General features: G+C 48.1%; 1 protein-coding gene across 2 annotated transcripts; it reads left to right on the top strand.

Annotated features, from left to right (window-relative positions):
* The first annotated feature begins 1984 nt into the window (after positions 1–1984).
* Positions 1985–17286, top strand: WNT5A (Wnt family member 5A). 2 transcript variants are annotated; one of them, XM_061362406.1, is made up of 5 exons: positions 1985–3044; positions 6283–6416; positions 7598–7863; positions 12620–12912; positions 14420–17286. In XM_061362406.1, the coding sequence occupies exons 1-5, from the start codon at positions 3039–3041 to the stop codon at positions 14876–14878; spliced, it is 1158 nt and encodes a 385-aa protein (XP_061218390.1). In that variant the 5' UTR covers positions 1985–3038; the 3' UTR covers positions 14879–17286. The 2 variants fall into 2 exon arrangements, with proteins under 2 accessions (XP_061218390.1, XP_061218392.1); XM_061362408.1 differs by lacking the exon at positions 1985–3044 and adding an exon at positions 5609–5901.
* The last annotated feature ends 1001 nt before the right edge of the window (positions 17287–18287 follow it).

Raw genomic sequence — 18287 nt, 5'->3', positions numbered from 1 at the left:
TTCTTTCTAAAAGCAACGACTAGGAATCCCAGCTAGGCAAATGATCTGGGTTGGATTTGCCTCTTGCCAAGCTCTGCTCGCAGCCCTGCCTGCTCGCCTGCCTGTATTGATCATCCCGAGCTGGGCGTTTTCCTGTGCTCGATGACATTATGCAATTACATGATGATAAACATCACTCGGGAATACCAATGCGAGAGGTAAACAGCTCGGGGCTCTTTATTAGTTTATTTCAGGCGATCTTTCCTGGTTTACTGCGCAGCTCCTCCCCTTTTTACAGTTTTCTGCTATTCTTTACTAATTCTAGTGATTTGAGAAATGACCTTTAACCCACGCAGTTTGCAGACTCCTAAAGGGGATAATTGAAATGCCACACTAAATCAAAGGCAATAAAATATTATTTACTAGGCATAAAAATAAGGTTGGTCTTCCTAAAAGGAACGAACAACCTCTGTATTCCTCTCCCCCCTCCCCGGACCTGGTGCTACACCTAATTTATAAATTCCTCACCAGCCGTCCCTGGGAGTGACCCGCAGCCCAGGTTGGGAGGATGCTTAATGGAAAAGCTCCTCGGATATTAGGGAGTAAATAAACGCGCGGGGAGCGATGCTGCGGCACCGGGCCCCGTACGGGAGGGCAGGGTCCCTGGGGGACTCCAGCCGCCTCTGTCGCCGCGGTAGGCACTGGAGCGCACCGCTCCGTATCCGCGACCTCATCTGCCCGCTCCTCGGCTCTCCGAGCCGGTGCCCGCTTGAGCGCGGCTCCCCCTCCTCGGTGCGGCAGCGGGCCTGGCGGGGAGCGGGGCACCAGGCAGAGCGGGGAGGGTGGCTGTGCGGTCGGGGTGGAGACATGCGACGATCGCTGACGCCGGGAGATCTGCGCTTACCTGGCAGTCACCGTCCCGTCGGGGCGCTACCAGTGGCAGCGGGCTCAGGCCGGCTGAGATGTGCCTTTCCCCCCGTTGGGCTTCTGAAGAGATTTTATTAGCACTGGAACGATTTGGAAGGAGTGAATGCATTTATTGATAGCGGAGCTGCACTCGCAGCCTGTTTGGATTTCCCAGGGCGGCTTTGATAACATGCCCCCTCCCCTGCATCCCCCCCGGACCTGCAGTCGCAGGCGGGTACAAAGGAAAAAATGCAGAGTTATGGCCTGGCCGGGGGAACGCTCCCATTTCCTGCACTTGGGTGCATGCGAGATGTGAGAGACGCAATAAAACCCCTTTGGCTGGGGGCTGCAGAGCGGGGAAAACACTCTGAAGTACAAAGGGTCCGCGAAGCCGTCCTCGCCTGTAGCTCTCATTGGGTCTTACATGATGTAACCCAAAGTTTTGTCAACAACTTGCTGAATTTACAGCGGGGAAAAAAAAAAATAAAAAGGATGCTGGAGAACGAGGGACACGGTGGCTGAGCCGCTCGTCCCCCGCCGCTTGGCGAGCGGCGCACACAGCCGCCTCCCGCGTCCCGGAGCTGGCGACGGACGGGACTTGTCAAACGAGCCACCCGCCAGGAATATCGGAGCGGCCCCCTCCGCCCGGCCATGTGCGCCGCACATTGCGCGCACATGTATACGAGGGGGAGCCCCCGGGGGCCGGTTTCCGTGTGTGTGTCCCCGCCCCACGACACAGCCGGGGTGCTGGGGGCTCGGGGCGGGCGCGCAGCCCCGCACGCATCCCGCCGCTCGTGGCGGGCACCGGGCTGCGGGAAGAGCTTGGGTTCAAGGGGTATCAGACCGGGCTTCGAAACCCAGACGGGCCCTGCTTTGCTGCGCCACACCGGCGCGGGCGCGCTCCCAGATCCCAAAGAACGCACAGCGGCTGCGGAGCCTATCCGCCCCCCACCCGCCACGGGGCTACACCAGGGTCCCGCTCGCTGCCGTACAGCTTTAAAATCCAGCCCAGTCTGCAATAGGTCGGTTCCGGGCGCATGCGCTGCGGAGAAAGTTTTTCAGCTGCCGTTGGCTCTGCAACTTTTTTTTTTCCCCCTTTTTCTTCCTTTTTTTTTTTTTTCGGTAACAGTTTTAAGCAGCGGTGGAGAGGAGTGAGGGAGAGGCACGGGGGGAGCCGGGCCGGCTGCAGTAGGCAGGGGCAGAGCTCCGAGGAGGACGGGTCCGCTGCGGCGCGACGCCGTCTACTCCGACTCGCTGTCCCGCGCGTAACTTGCTCATCGGCGCTGGGCGCCTTCACCAGCGATGGATTGGGGGAGCTGCGGCTCCTGAAGCCCCGGACTTCTCCCCTCCCCCTGCCCCTGCTCGCCTTGCAGGATCAGTCGCCCCGTAGGACAGACACACGCGTGCACAAGGCCCCCCCTCCCCCTTTCCCGGTTGTGCAGAAACTTCTTTTTCTGTTGGGCTTTTTCTTCTCTGTGTAAAATGGAGGGAGCCAGCCCCAGGATGGCTCTGCAGCCGCGGACGCCCGGCTCCGCGCCGCCCAGCCTGTAGGCAAGTGAAGGGGGGACGTGCAGGGAGAAGAGCTCTGCGCCCGCTCGGCTCCTCTCGTCCCCCGCGTCCAGCCGCGGAGAGGCCGCGCCGGCGGTCCGAGCGCTGCCGGGAGCCGAGTGGGAGCGCGGGGAGCCCCGCGGCGGCACCACCTGGGCTGGTGGGACGGATCATCGCCCGCGGCGCTTTCGCTGCCGCTTGTGAAGATTTTTATTTGCTTCCGCACAATCACGCCCACGGGCGCTGTGTGCGTGTCTTGGGTTGGCTTTTTTTTTTTTTTCCTGGGTTTTTTTTTTTTTCGCCTCCTTCTTCTGGTGGTGGAAAGCCCTAATTACTGTGATTGCTGATGGACCTTGGAAAGAAGGCTACACTGGTGCCCCGCTCCGCAGTCGGACACGCTCAGCCTGCGCCGGACGGAGCTACCACTCGCCCGCCGCCCCCCGGCAGCCCCGCGGGCCCCCGCGCTCCCCCGGCAGCCGCCGCCGCCCGCTGCCCGGGAGGATACCGCTCGGCTCCTGCGATCCAGGATTTTATTTTCGCCTCGCCCTTTCCCCTCCTGCTCTACTTGGATTACTTGGCTGCTCTCGCTCGGTGATCCCGCGGCAATGGAGGTGAGTCCGCGCTGGGCGCGGGTGCTCAGCGCTGCGGGGCGCTGTCGCCGCGGGCGCGCAGGGTGGGCTGCACCTCCGCGGGGCGCGGCCCTGCGCGGGTCGCTGGTCCCGGGCCGCCCTCTCCTCCCCGGGCTGCCGCTGGGTGCTCCCACCTCTCCGCTCTCACCCACTATGGAGAGCGCTGCGCCCCGCTTGGAAAAAAACGCTTTTATTTCCTTTTCCCCTGCGCTTTGTGACCCCCCTCACCCCCCCTTCTCCCCCCGAAGAGAGGCTGCCCGCCGCAGGGACACTTGCTGGGCTCGCTTTGCCCGCCGCGTCCCGGTGCATCTTTCTGGCAGCGGCTCCTCACGGGAGTTTAAAGACGACTTTCCAAACTTCCCAAACTTTCCCGAGGAGGATTGCTATGGAGGAGTTCGGCGTCGGCGCTAATGGTGGCCTGTACCTTTAAGAAGAGCTGGCTGGGGGCCAGCGGAGGACCTAGAGTCAGATCCCCCCCCCCCATCCCCGTCCTTTTTAATTTTATTCTAAGTTTCTGGAGATTATCACTCTGCATCTGCAGAGGGTCCCGCCTGGGTCAGCGAGGAGGAGCGCGGTCCTTGGGGTCCCCTTGGCGCTGCGAAGACTCCATGTTGGAAAGGCTGTTGGCTTTTCGTTGTTTGTTTGTTTGTTTTTAATTGGCAATTGTATACTAAATCGGTTGCTCTCGGCGGGTCACAGAGAGTTCAGCTGGGCCGAGGAGCGAGGCTCTTTCCCCGCCCGGGCTGGCGAGGAGGGAAGGACGGAGGTGCCCCCTGGCCCGCCCCCCGGGACTCCCCTTCTGTCTCTCCGATGGGAGAGAGCTGGGCTGGGGGACCCAGCGGGTGCCTTTCTCTCCAAACGTGAAACCTGGGCTCCGCCCGTCCCAGATGGATGGGAAGCCGGGGCCGGCCCGGTGGGTTCCCCGCGGAGCCGCGCAGCCGCCCGCGGAGGCCGCCGCGGTTTACAGCCCCCCGGAGCCGGAGCTCTGGATGCCGCCTTCCCGCAGGTAGTGCTTCTAGAAAACCAGATGCCTTCGCAGGCTTTCCAGACACCCTGTGTAAAACAGGATCACAGGCGATCCCGCGGCTGCAGGATCTGTAAAAGCGTCCCTTTTCATCTCAGCAAAGAGCGCGGGCTCCGCATGGGGTGCATTAAATACCAAAAACCAATCTCCGCGGCCCTACAAAGTTCAAAACGGTGCCTTACACTCCTGATAGCCAATGCTGCCGGCGAGAGGGGTTTTTTGTTTGGTTTTTTTTTCTTTTATAGTTTTGTTTTGATGGCAGACTGTCAGCTGGTGCGTGGAGAAGCGAAGGGCTGGAGGGGCTGGGCCCCCATCCGCAGGTGCCTCCTCCCGCCCCTCCGCGCAGCGCCGTGGCAGGAGGACGAGGAGGGCGATAACAGCGGTGATGAGGGGCGGGAGGTGCCGTCGGAGGGGCAGCAGCCGCCCCGTCCCCGCCGCCTGCCGGCGCTGCGGCGGCCGAGGCCGCCCCCTGTTGGGAGCGGTGCGGCACAGCTCCCCGTGGGCTTCAGGACCGTGGCTCGGGCCGGATGCAGCTCTGGCGACTGCCAGTCCCGGGGGGACTCCCGGGCTCTTTGAACGGGGCAGGGGGGCTTTGGCTCCGACGTCCGGGTCTTGCAGCGGGGGCACCGCTGCCCTCCCCGCCGTGCCCCGGCAACAGGCTTATTCCGCGCCCGGAGAGCCCCGGTCACCCGCCCCTCCGGGGCAGCTTGGCGGCTGCACGTCTGTTGGTGTCCCGCTTGAACACCATTGTGTCCCTCTTCAGGGCTCGGGCAGTTCCGCGACATTTCTTTATTATTGTTGTTATTATTTTTAAGAATTAACAGATGAAAGAAGAGCCCCAGAACTTTGGCTTTTGTGTGCCCCAAGCGAGCTCCTCGCACTCCTTGCTTTGCCTCGTCCCTAGCTAAATATGCCCTCTGCTTTCGCACCTTTCCTGGGATTGCTCCCGTCGATAGCGGACGGGATCGTTCTGATGTGGGAGACCGGCTCTACTCACGCCCCCCAGTACCGAGGACTTGGGGACCCCCCGGGCAGGAGGTGTTGGACCCGCAGGAAGTGGCCAGGGGCGAGGGGAGGCTTAGCCCCGGCACGGTGGCAGGAGCTCTAGTCTGAGTGACCGCGGCTTCTCTGCGTGTATACCGGCAGGTTCCTTGTCAGCCCTGCTCGCCGTCGCGGCGCTGCGCTCGGCCTCTCCTCCCGACCCTTCGCAAACAGAAATAAATTAGAATTAAGAGCACCTTCAATTCAGCAGTGAGGACTTTTTGAGAATGAATAGGGAGCCCCCAAGTGTCGAAACGTCTTTTTTTTTTTTTTCTTTTTTTTTTTTCCCTCCTTCCGAGGGGAGGGGAAATAAAAAACAGTGAATGGCACTGGTTAGTGTTAGAGTCCTGTGTGAGGACGCAGGCGGTGATCGCGGGACCTGTCGGGGGAAGCGTTTGACTTCCAAGGAGGCAGCCTGGTTCTTGCAGGGGTCGGGTCTGAAAGCGAACCCGGCCCTTGTAGCTCCTGATACCTCCCCGGGCCCGGGGGCTGCCGCCGGGGCTGTCGCTACGGCGCCAGCGAGGAGCTCGGGGCTGCCTCCGTGATCGCGGAGAGCGGGCGGCTTCAAGCGAAATGCTTTAGGGGGCAGAGGGGGAGGGCGACGACGGTGCGAGAGCCGGCTGGCCCCCCCCGGAGCCCCCTGCGGTACCGACCCGTCTTGGCACCGGCATCTCCCGCGTCCGCTCGGGCTCGCTTTGCCAACCCGAAGGCACCTTTAGCTGGCGGGGAGCGTTTCGTGTCGACGGTGCTGGCTCCGGAGCGGGGAGCGATGGGGTAATGCCCGTCCCGTGGCCCGCGGGTCGCCTATAGCCCCGGGTAGGGGGGATGGCCGGGCGGGGAGCGGAGTCTCCCGTGTCCGGAGCAGCGGCCCCGTCCCGTCCGGCCGTTGGCGGGGAGCTGCGGAGCCTCGGGACAGGCGGGTGCGGATCGGTGCTGTGGCCGCCCCGGGAAGGCGGTGTCGGGGTTGGGGGTGGGTTCTGCCCGGTGGAGCGGGAGCCGCGACGTGCGCCTGGCCCCAGAGCATCGGCGGGGAGAAGGGCAGGCGAGTCAGAGTCACGTTAAAAGGGGCACGGGTACTTCCGTTGTTTAAACTTGAATGCTCGAAAATAGTCTGAGAAGCAATAAACAATCTGATCCTTTCTCTCCCCCCTCTAGAAATCCACTGCAGTATTAATCCAAGGAGGTGCTTTGGGGACAGTTGGCAGTACAATGGCTTCTCAGTACCTCGTAGTGGCTCTGGCCATTTTCTCTTCTTTTACCCAGGTTGTAATAGAAGCCAGCTCTTGGTGGTAAGCATCTTGTGTCGACTTGATTTTAACAGGGGGTGTGAAGATTTGGTTGATTAAATATCTATTTACTTCTTATGTATGTACTTCATTTCAGAGGGAGTACCACATGAACGAGACAGCAGGGGAGTAATGTTCTAGTTGTAATACGTTGTGTAGTAAAACGAACGGGTCTCTCTCATAGTGTAAATGTTCAACATCTCGTGATGTAAAATTCAGTTTTTAGAAAGTTGTACAGTAGATTCTCTGTGGATTTGATCATCCTTAAATGACTAGAATTGCCTCTCTTAAGAGTCATCTTGACTCCCTTAGATTAGAAATTTTGCATACATAAGCAAGAATGCTGATTTACAAGTACAGAATCAGAGCAGTTTGGGTAGTAAAAACTTTTGTTAAAGTTTTGGTTTGAACTTTCCTGTAACATCAATGTTTATAAGTGTATTTTGTTACAAAGAAATACATTTAAATTTCTGCTTTGGTAAATTAGCTACTTCTGTATGGTGTACGATGTTGGGAGTTCTTTAAATGGGTGTTTCTCTGCTGCTTTAAATGATCCTTTTTGGGTTAATGTTCAATTTTTAATTGAAATATATGATGTGAAGAGCACTTTAAGAACAAAGAAAACAAAGTTGATTTTTGTTTACAGTGAATATACTTGACTTTGTGTGTTTGTGTGTGGTTCGGAGGAAGCCACGAGTAGTGTGTAGCAAGTTTCAAACTTCTGGCTTGTTAAATGTTTCCCTGATTCTTTATAGTAGAACAAATTGAAAAATCCAAACTTAAATCTAAAATGCATGTTAAAAGAAGTTGGGGTTTGGGGGCTTTTTTGGTTTTATTTATTTTTCTGACCTTGCAGTTGTTGGGAACTTCTGTTATTTTTACTACGTCCTTTTAAGTTGGTGAAGGGCTATCTAGATGCAAGTCTTCCGAGTCTGTGTCTTAACTTCAGTCTGTGATGTACTGTGATAACCACATGGCTGGGAACTAATAACTTCTGAACTGTCTTTTAAAAGTTTCATATATAAGTATGCTTTTTATTTTGTTTTGCTTTTTTCTCACTTGGTAGCAAAACCAGGAGTTGTATACTCATGTGTAAGATATAGTTCTGTTTGGGATATATAGACTTTTTTTTTTTCTTTGTTTTTTAATCTTCTCTTTATTAATCGAAATCTTTCTTTATGCAGGTCTTTAGGGATGAACCCTATGAACCCCATGAACCCTGTTCAGATGTCAGAGGTATATATAATAGGAGCCCAGCCACTGTGTAGCCAGCTAGCAGGGCTTTCCCAAGGACAGAAGAAACTCTGCCAGTTGTATCAGGACCATATGCAGTTCATTGGAGAGGGTGCAAAGACGGGCATTAAGGAGTGCCAGTATCAGTTCAGACACAGAAGATGGAATTGCAGCACTGTGGACAACAACTCTGTTTTTGGCAGAGTCATGCAGATAGGTAGGAAGCAACATCTTTATGATTAAACTCTTGTCTAAGGATATATATGGTACATGCTGCATTGCACTTAGATCTCTTGCCAGGTTCTTACTGAGTACTGTATACAATCAAGTGTTTTTAAAAGTTGGCAAAGGAGTTGAATTATTTGTAGCTGGAGGTGGTTTCCCACCACTGTCCAGCCGTGTGTTTTGGAACACAAAGTAGGAATATGTATTTGCATATGGGAATAAAGGAGAAAGGAAAATGCATCTCTGAACTCTCCTTTTAGAAAACCTGAGACAAAATGAAGGCAACCTAAGAGAATGAAAACAGCAGTGTCTTGTAAAATTAAAGATGTCCATGTCTAGTTGCAAAGTTAGCGGCTGCATGATAAATTGCTCTTGGTCTGGAGGTTAACTGAAAATTGCTGTGTTCTCTGTTAGTATTCATAAGCAATTTCTTCTTGGTTTTTTTTGATAGCAGATTTGGTAGCTTTTTTTCTTTTTTGAGAAAGGTAGGTTTATGTTAACATAATGTTAGCAGGGTAGTTTTTATGAAAACAGTTCTAGCAGGACAAAATGTGTGGTTGTCTTTGTAGCTTGCCTTTAATGTAATCACATCACTGGTAAGAGAGACAGATTCCTGTTTAACATCTTACCACAATTTGATGGGCACCCAGCTCCTTCCCTATCAGATATTCTTCGGAATGTGCTTTTCCAGTGCTCATGTGTTGCCTGCCATTCCTGTCACATCATATTTTAAAGTCCTTGGCAAAATTTTAACCAGTGCTGTTGAACTGGGTCCATGGTGAAACCTTCCCCTGACTTTCCCCGTCAGATTCCTGATTGTGTTTAAGCAACTAGGAAACGCCTATGTTTATGGTTGAAAGTTACAATTTTTTATGTAGTAATCAATACACTGAGAAACTCAACAGTGCTTTTCAGTTGAGAGGTAAAGCTTTTATATCCATGTTTTTCTGTCCTGCTTTAGCAAAATAAAGTTTTAAAATCAGACTCAAGTCAGGTTTATCTGTAAATGAGCTAAACCCTGGTTAAGGTTCAATTCACGTTTGGTCTCAAGTTTTGTTAAAAGAAGTTTTTATTTGTAGATAGACAAATAGAAAAAAAATCTATTGCATAAAAGTGCCTAATTGGAACAGCTGATTTTAGATAAACAACCTTCCCTGAGATTTTTACTAGCACAGTATTCCCCCCTCATAGAGTTTGGTTTTTTCACCCTACCCGAGCAAAAGTCTAAAAGCACATGAGACATGAAACAAAGCTTTTTCTGTATGCCTTTCTGTTCTCATAATCTAACAAATGTCAGAAAACCAATCTTTTTAACATTTAGGCCTTCATCCTTTAGTCCTTATTTATTATCCAAGCAAGTGAAAATTAGCTCAAGGGGACTGTTGGTATGAAGAAAGGTATAGGACTGGGCTCGCAATTTGTGGTGTCTGTCTCTGGAGTAGAAGTTTCTGCCCTTCCCAAGCATGACAGGTCTATTTAAAGGTGGTTTCTTTCAAGTTAAATAACTTTGCTGCACCCTTCTGCTGAATATGACTGTATTAGCTGATGTCTACACAGCAATTCATCATGTAATTAAGGCACTTATTCTAATTGCAGATGGAAGCAAGGTTAATGGCCATATTCAACAGTTAAAGAGCCTAAAGAGTGTATTCACTAAGAACAAGAAAGGTGTTGTGGGTAACAGTTGTATTATTTCATGCTGACCTTTGGTAATGACCAGTTGCTCTTCCTCTGAGTTGAAGGAAAAATGGGTACTTCTAGAGCCTGATTCAGCCTGCATACCCTGGCTTGTCAGGGACTGCCAGATGCTCCTTACTCTTGCTGACGTGAGAAGATGGTAGTCAGGTTCTGAATGCATGTTGCTTAGGAGTATTTTATCATCTGAGTTAAGGAGGCGTCACTGCCTGTGCACAAGAGCGCCTAGGCCAGGCACTGACTGACAGCACAGTAATTACCCCAGTGTATAAATGGACAGTCTTTCTTCCAGGATTTATCCTGCAAAGTTAGCTAAAGCTGTACAAATAAACCTAGCATTGGGTTTGGAAACTTGCTCTGTGGCTTATTGAACTGCAAAATTTTAGGGCTTTTGTTCTCTGCTGCTTTCCTTCACTGTTGGTGCCCAGGGCAGGCCATGGTCCTTGCTGCCTTCCCTGCCTTGTGCCATCCCCTGGCTTTGGGGCCAGCCCAGGGCTGGCTGCACTTAGGCTTTGCAAATACCTAAGTGCTAACATGTAATAAAATAACTGGATCCTCCCCCAGCAGCTCAGTATAGTTGGGGTCCAGTTTATTCGTGCCTGCTGCCTCATGTTGAATGCTTTTAAAATATGAGACAAAGAGCATTTTGTATCTTACGTTCAGGTATATGTATAAAAAAATTGTTCTGTTCTTGCAGACTTACACATATCAAGTGTAAAGGGCAGGTCCTTGCTCTGTGGGTGGCTTCTTACAGTGTGTGTATATTGAACAGTTCCATTTCAATGTTTTATATATATGGGAGAGAGGGGACTCGAGTGTGTTTGGAATGTATGTTTCCCTGCCATGGCTACAATAGAGAGAAATGTTGGACTGTGGGAAAAGACAGATATATTTGACAGTGAAGGAAAGCACAGTTGTGCCTAAAGATTTAAAACAAAAATCAGAGTAACTCATCATGTGGAACCATCACTCTTAATGTGTTCCTGGGGTTGATGACTTGAGGCCATGTTGGCTTGCAAGCTGTGGGGGCTTGAAATCTACTTCAGCAGCTGATGCTATTTTATAATTTGCCTAAATGTTCAAGGAGGAAACTTGGGGGGGCAACTACCTGTTCTGTACCCCAGCCTTTCCTTCTTCTTCCCACTTAGAGTAGGTTCTTTAAAGTATGCTCAAGGATAATAATGAAAACTAGTCAAAAAAAAGTCAGTTTTATGAGTTCAAATCCTTCAATAAAATGTGTAGTTAACCATGTGAAAGCATGAGCTAACTAAACATGAAAAAGAATAAAACAGAGCGGAAGAGGCGAGTCCTGTGGTCCAAAGCAGACCACGTTTCTTTCCTCTCAATCTAGTGGAAATTTTGCTTAAGGATTTAATCCAAAAATGTGTGTTACAGAGCAAATGGGAACATTAAAATCTGTATGAGTTTCCCCCTGTTACAGTTTGCAGTGAATGCAAGGCGTAAGTCACTGTATAAAGCCAAATCTTTTTTAACTGAAAAGGCTATTCATGTAACCCTTTATACCCATAACTTATGTAAGTACTTACATGAGCAGGTGTCTGTGAGGATTGTAAGTAAAGGACCAAAGTGCTTCTCATCTTCCTTAAATCTGATTGAAAGATCAACGTAAGACTTCTGATTTTACCCATTGAAAACCAGCGTCTATCACTACAATTAATCCAGTAGATGACAGCTGTTACATTAACAAAGCTGCTCTGAGCATGGTGTCATCTTGATGTTGAGTATGGACCAGACTGCAAATTATTTGTGTTCCAGAAGTGCTCAAAAGTTCCTGTTCAGATTTGACCTGTTATGGTAGGTCATGTACAGATAGTTTCTGCCTCAAAATGTTTCTGCCTAAATAGATGGGACATGTCCAAAATGCAACCTCTTAAAGCCCAAATTTTATGAGGGCCCATGCTGTTCCCTAAGAAAAATCTTGTAAAATCAAGATTAAAAACTAGCTTGATCTACTGATTAGACTAAAGATTAGGAATAAATCTTAGCTCGTATAAATAAAAAAAAGAAGAAATATTTAGTCTGTTCTCCATCATTCTGGGAATCTTGGAAAAGACCCAGTGGGATGCTGTCTCTTAAGATGAAAAACAAACTAAAAGTGAACTCTCTGGTGCAAATTTTGTGTTTTGTTTTTTGCTTCTTTGAAAGCTTTTCTAGTTTTAGTCAGAACTTGTAGCACCCTTGGAAAAGCAATAGGGGAAGTTGGGCTCTGAATAAAGGTGGGATTAGATTTTGTCAAGAGGATGGTATGTGGCCATGTCTTATTCTGTGGGTGTCGTAAGTTTTTCTTCTGAAAGTTTGAAACTCGAGGTTTTCAATTTCCATTTAAGGGCACCAGATGCAGGAGAAAACCTTCAAGGCTGCCTTGTGCCAAGGTTTTTTCCTTCCCTGTAATTTGTAAAGATGATTGCCCATGGACTCACTTGCCATATTCACATGTGCTTGAATGGTGGATACTAAGCAGCACAGGTTGTTGTTAGTTTTAAATAGCCTCCTACAGAAGGGCCTGGCTTATGCATAGGGTGGAAAGTTACGTGTTCTTTTGCTATGCATTTCCTTTGATACCAGGAGGCTTTGTAAAATGCTATAACTTTAAATAAATTGGAACAAGTGGGTGAAGTGCATAAATCATGTTTGAGAAGTAGTAATTTAAGAACCAGACTTTTAAAAGTTGTATTTAACATCTCTTTTTTTCTGAAAGACAGTCTGTTTCCCTTTTTGCCCCTCACACGCAGGCACCGTTGCTTAAGCCTGGCTGGCATTGTGCTCCAGACCCAATTCACCTCCTTCCTCCCTTCTCCGTCATCCAACCATGATGAGAAGTGACTCCTGCTCTTCACAAACACCTTGTGTGCTATGGTGGATTGGTTTCACTTGGTTTTTAGACCTTTTGAGGAACACGGTTCAGGGTTACTCTACCTTTCAATAGGCAGATGAATTTTGGTGGCTCCTGTTCAGCCTTCACCCTCACGGCTCATCAGCAGGCAGGGAGTGAGTGGTAGGCTCTCCCCTAACACCGCTGTCTTTCTGTGCAGGCAGCCGGGAGACGGCGTTCACCTATGCGGTGAGCGCAGCTGGGGTGGTCAACGCCATGAGCCGTGCCTGCCGGGAGGGTGAGCTCTCCTCCTGTGGCTGCAGCCGAGCAGCGCGGCCCAAGGACTTGCCCCGGGACTGGCTTTGGGGCGGCTGCGGGGATAACATCGAATATGGGTACCGCTTCGCCAAGGAGTTTGTTGATGCCCGGGAGCGCGAGAGGGTTTACCAGAGAGGCTCCTATGAGAGCGCCCGCATCATGATGAACCTGCACAACAACGAGGCCGGGAGAAGAGTAAGTAGCTGTGAAATAGCATCTCCCTCTGCCCCCATCCCTCCTTTAGGGGGGAAGATGGCCACCAAGCCTTGTGTCCATTTCAATGCATAAACCAAGAAAACAGCAAATACAGGGTGTAGGTGGGTGGGGAGCACATAAATTTGTGTTGTCTGACAGCCCAGTTGCCTTCCCCGTGGGTGAGGTTTGGGACCAGAGTGTTGTGTTTCCCTCTGTATTGTTTCATTGAAAGTTCCCTCTTGCTGTGTATTCTCTGAACAGCATTTCATTGGTTTGTATTTCCAACCCAGGGCAGTGTGTGTTGGAGGGAAGAGGGGGACACTGGCCTTCCCAGGCTGGAATTGTGCTGCAGAATTGTTCTGAGTTTTTTTTATCCCTGCTTTAAAAGGATGTGAAAAGCTCTTCCATACTATTAGAAAACACAGTCTTCTGTGGTTAAACATGTCTTTATGGTTTCTTTAATCTTGAAAATACCTTAAATGAATGGGTGTAAACTTTTCTTTTTTTTTAATAGTCTGAATATGAAGAGCCAAAATCATTATTTTCCTAGAGCTTGAAGTGGCAGAAATAGTCGGCTGGAGACTTTACACTTGTGTTCTAGGGTGAAGAAGGATGAAAGATAATTGAAAATTAATAGTATTTAAATGTGAGAGGAGGGTGTCTGAAAGCAACGGACCAGCCAATTTACTATTAGCAAGAAGAAAAATGACACTTTCACAGTTGCTTATGGAGGCTCGAGCAGTTTTTTTCTTCCTCAGCTTCACCTTTGCAGTGCCCTTTGGCAGCACTGATACTCTGTAACTGCTGGGTGGAAGTTGTCTACAGTATCATCTAATGTGTCAGACCCTAGGATTTTTGGGGCAGCGTCAACACTGGCTTTTATTTCTGTTTGTACAGGTCAAGTGACTGATATTTCCGTGCCAAAGCTTTGTAAAGAGGATATTGCTATGTAGCTCTGTCTTCCACCCATAGGTGCTTGGGGGTTTCTTCTTGGATGAAGTCTCTTTTGCAGAGCAGTATTTGGGATAGGAGGAGGATGCTGAGCCAAGGGTAGACAATCAGCTGCAGCTGAGCCAGAAGCAAGAGGAATCTTAACTCTTTCCCTAATTGCAGCCTTAAGCGGAGATCAATAGAGAGAATAACTCAGAAAATAAAGGGATGTTTTACATTTCTCAATGAAACAGCAAAATCCTTTGCTGGCTTGAGACTGAATTCCTCAAACTTGACTGCAGCCTGATGCTACTCTCTGGGCTCTGTGTGCTGTGGCTGCTGTCTCTGTGATGGGGAGAGGATGGTGAGAGCTAACAGGGCACGGGGGGTGCACGCATGTTGGCTGTCTTGCACTTCCTTCCCAGTAGTATATTGTGGGAGGGAAGAGGATGCTAAGGTGAACATTGTGGAGAGGCGAGAGGGAATGTGACGGGGGAGGAAATGAGGGGAATAAATGCATTCACAGCCATGCTAATCTTTCATCATTATTTTTGCTTTCTCTCCCTGGCTTCTCCAGACTGTGTACAACCTGGCCGACGTGGCCTGCAAGTGCCACGGTGTCTCTGGTTCCTGTAGCCTGAAGACCTGTTGGCTGCAGCTTGCTGATTTCCGCAAGGTAGGCGATGCCCTGAAGGAGAAATACGATAGTGCTGCTGCCATGAAACTCAACAGCCGGGGGAAGCTGGTGCAAGTGAACAGCCGCTTCAACGCACCCACCATCCACGACCTGGTCTACATCGATCCCAGCCCTGACTACTGTGTGCGCAATGAGAGCACTGGGTCCCTGGGCACCCAGGGCCGCCTTTGCAATAAGACCTCAGAGGGCATGGACGGCTGTGAACTCATGTGCTGCGGCCGGGGGTATGACCAGTTCAAGACGGTGCAGCGAGAGCGCTGCCACTGCAAGTTCCACTGGTGCTGCTATGTGAAATGCAAGCTGTGCACAGAGATCGTGGACCAATTTGTGTGCAAATAGGGGACAGGCGAGGTGGAAGGAACTGCAGCTACCTGCCAGCAAGGGGTGCAGGCCCCTCTCCCTTTCTACAGGACTATCTCCAATTTATTTATAGAGTCCAATGAGTTGTCGTCTTCTTTAAAAAAAAAAAAAAAGAAAAGAAAAAAGAGAAAAAAAAAAGGCAGGGGGAAGGAAAAAAAAAAAAAGAAAAAATATAAAGGTTGCAAAGAGAAGTGCCTGGAAACCCTCTCTGCATCCATCCCAGAACTGTGTGTGGCTTATATTTTTGGCAGTAATGGGGGAGAACATGAGAATATTTATTTTACAAAGTAAAGAAAAAAAAACAAGCTTGACTTTTCTTAAAAAACACTAGAGTAGTTTGAGGGGAAAATCCAACATATCCCCATGTAGTCCCGTGGGACGTAATACATGTGCAGTAGGCAGAGCAACCATGTAATGAGCTTGGGATGTTAGAACAATCCTTACGGATGTGAGGAATACACAGAGCTGTCCATGACTTCTAGTTTCAGACACTAGAAGTTATCAGAATAGGGCATATAAAGCTGTAAAGTACATTTAGGGCTCTGTAAACAAGGGGGTATATTCATCACAAAGTACGTTGTCAGTTCCATATCTGAATGTGCCCACTTGAATATGCAATGTCATCAAAGGGTAAAGAGCAAAGGATCATAGAGGCTTCAACTGCGCTATTCCTGAGTCACCATGTCTGGTTCCAGAACCTAACAAGACCAAAAAAAGAGGAAAAAAGATCTGCCTTGACGAATAATGAAGATATTCTTCAAGGCAGGATTTGGCCTTATTAGCTAATTGTGACATTCAAGTGTCTCATCTTACAGAGCAGTGCTTCACTCCTACTGAGGGTGGAGAGAGCCAAGATGCAGACTGCATGGGACGCTGTGGCCGAGTGGAGGGGAGCTGCAGTGCTTGCAAGCAGTTTTTGGTCTCCCAGCTTGGAAAGCCCATAGAAAACAGAATTCCCCAAATTTGAAAATGCCTTAAAAATGGTGTAATAGCTGGCTGTCTTTCAAAACACAGCTTGACAAATAACTCCTCTAATTTTATGTGAGAAAATAAATCATTAGGTATCCACTCTTGGAATGATTGATTTTTATATATTTTTTTTTGCAGATTTTGGGAACGCTTTCACTCAAGGAGACAATAGTTTCATATTTAATAACATTAACTGACTATTATAGTTCAATGAAATGTTGCAGCAATACCAAATTTATCATCCTATGTCTTTAATACACATGCTTTAGATAATATATTGCAGATATACACTACAACTGTTCAGACTATACTTGAGCAGTTACATATATATGGGAGAACTGTGGTCTGCTGGTGTCTGATATTTCAAAGCTTTTTGTACATATATATTTTAATGATTTAAGAAATAATAAAATGTCTAAATTCCAGGGGCGGTTCATCCCCCATTCTGTTTTTCAGTTCTCTTAAGGTTACTAGATTGATTCTAACCTTTTGGTGTTTCTATTTTTAAGCTTTAAAGCTTTTATAATTCAAAAGTTTTAAGGATAGTCACAAAGAATTAAGCCTCTTCCCAGCTTCAGGACTGTCTTGAGCAGTTGGTAGAGGCAGCACCCTGCACTTGAATTGATACTGGTCTGGAGATCACTTCGATTCCAATCTCACATTTAAGGGCATTATTGATTGTTGCTGAAAGGAGATACCTTCCAAATCCAAAATGTGCTGCATATGGCCCTTGCTTTTCAGTTTTTGAAATGGAAATTGTCAAATAATGTGCGTTCCCCCAATACTGTGTAGTTATACAGGATTTCATCATTGGTTCAGATGCCTCTTTCCAACTCAGTCCCATCCAACACGTTAAAGAAAATGTTTTTTCAAATACCAAGTGAGGAAAATCTTTCACTTTAGCCTAGTTGTACTAAAGCCTTGACTTTTCACAAGCCTTTAAGCTGTATCATTAAGTTCATCTTGATCATTTATCAGCTTCTTAAATGGTGCTTTGTTGCTCTTAATTTATTGTACAAGGACATATTTACCCCTCATCTTCAGATGTTTGCAAAGAATATCTTTAAGATAAATAAATAAAGCACTAATTCATTGAATATGTTACTTTGGTTTTTATTGTACAAAAACCATGATCACTTTTGCATTCATTTGGTGAATCACCTCATGTTCCTTTTTAGTGACTTTGGTCTGAGCAGAACTGAATCTCATGATCCCAGCTATTAAAACACTATTTAATGTAAAATATTTTACTTGTCATGCAGATATGTAAATCTCCTATGTCCTTTTTCTCTGTTCTGTACATTTAATGTACATATTTCTGTCTTGCGTGATTTGTATATTTCACTGGTTTAAAAAAGAAAAAAGAAAGGATTATGCCATAATGGAAGATAGACTATAAAAATAAAACTTTGGTTGTATATTGGGAAGTGGTTTTAATTATCTTTCAGATAAGGGTTTGTTAAAACAACGAGCAGAGTTGGTTTTTTAAATGTACTACATTGTAAAACAGGGAAGTGATTGTTCGCCAAGCATACAAGTACATCTTGAAGTTTTATTTCTGCATTAAGAAGGCATACAGATCTATCTACTTCTTAACATAGAAGGATAAAAAAAAATCCCCAGTCCCAAATCCCTGTGAGTTTGAACTAAAAAGCATTTTAGAGGTGGGTAAGTACTTAACTGGCCATGGACAGAGACCTGGGTTAGTGTTATTTGTGTGCATGTAGCTTCCAGACCTGTTTGTAGTGATTCTGGGACAGTGGGGCCTGATCCTGTGAACAGCTTTCTCCCAGTGATGGCAGCAGGATCCTGGTGTGAGCAAAGGTTTTCAATGCAAAAGGATTTTGGGACCAGGTTCTGTGGGTTTGGGTTGTGCATGCGGTCGCGGGGGAGGTGATTCCCCCACCCGTTGGACTTGACTGCATGGGAGCTACAAGAAAAAAGCCTCTGTTTTTTTCCTTAGGCTTCTTGTCCAGAAACAGTGTGTATGTAGGGAAGAAACCTTAAAAAGGCAAAGTACAATGAGGTGGTAGTAGTAGTAAGGTAGTAACGCAGAAAATGAACATTAATGTCAAAACCCCAAGCCTGTTTTCAGACTGCCTTTTTTTCAAACTGATTTCCTGACTAAGTCATAATTTTCTTCTATGGGGAGCTTGATGAATTAGTGGCCTTTCTTTACCTCTCTTCTGCTTCTTTTCTTCTTTTTTTTTTTAATTCTCTTTTTGCTTAAGGATAACCTTCTAACATATCGAAACTCCTTCTGGCTGCCAAGAATGTATTATCCCACAAACCAGCAGACCAACATCGTGTGTTTAAAATAGCGATTCTGGGCAAATGCAACGTTCTGTGGTCCTATTACTGACATCTGGTTCAGTTTTCCTTCACTTGTATATTGACCAGTATTCTTTATTGCAAAAAC

The sequence above is a fragment of the Neopsephotus bourkii genome, unplaced genomic scaffold, assembly GCF_033783945.1.
Source record: "Neopsephotus bourkii isolate Nb327-2 ecotype Australia unplaced genomic scaffold, CSIRO-AGI_Nbou_v1 NB_1120, whole genome shotgun sequence".
NCBI classification, from domain to species: Eukaryota; Metazoa; Chordata; class Aves; order Psittaciformes; family Psittacidae; genus Neopsephotus; species Neopsephotus bourkii.
Note: the sequence above shows the minus strand (reverse complement) of the source record. Positions and strands in the feature narration are given on the sequence as shown.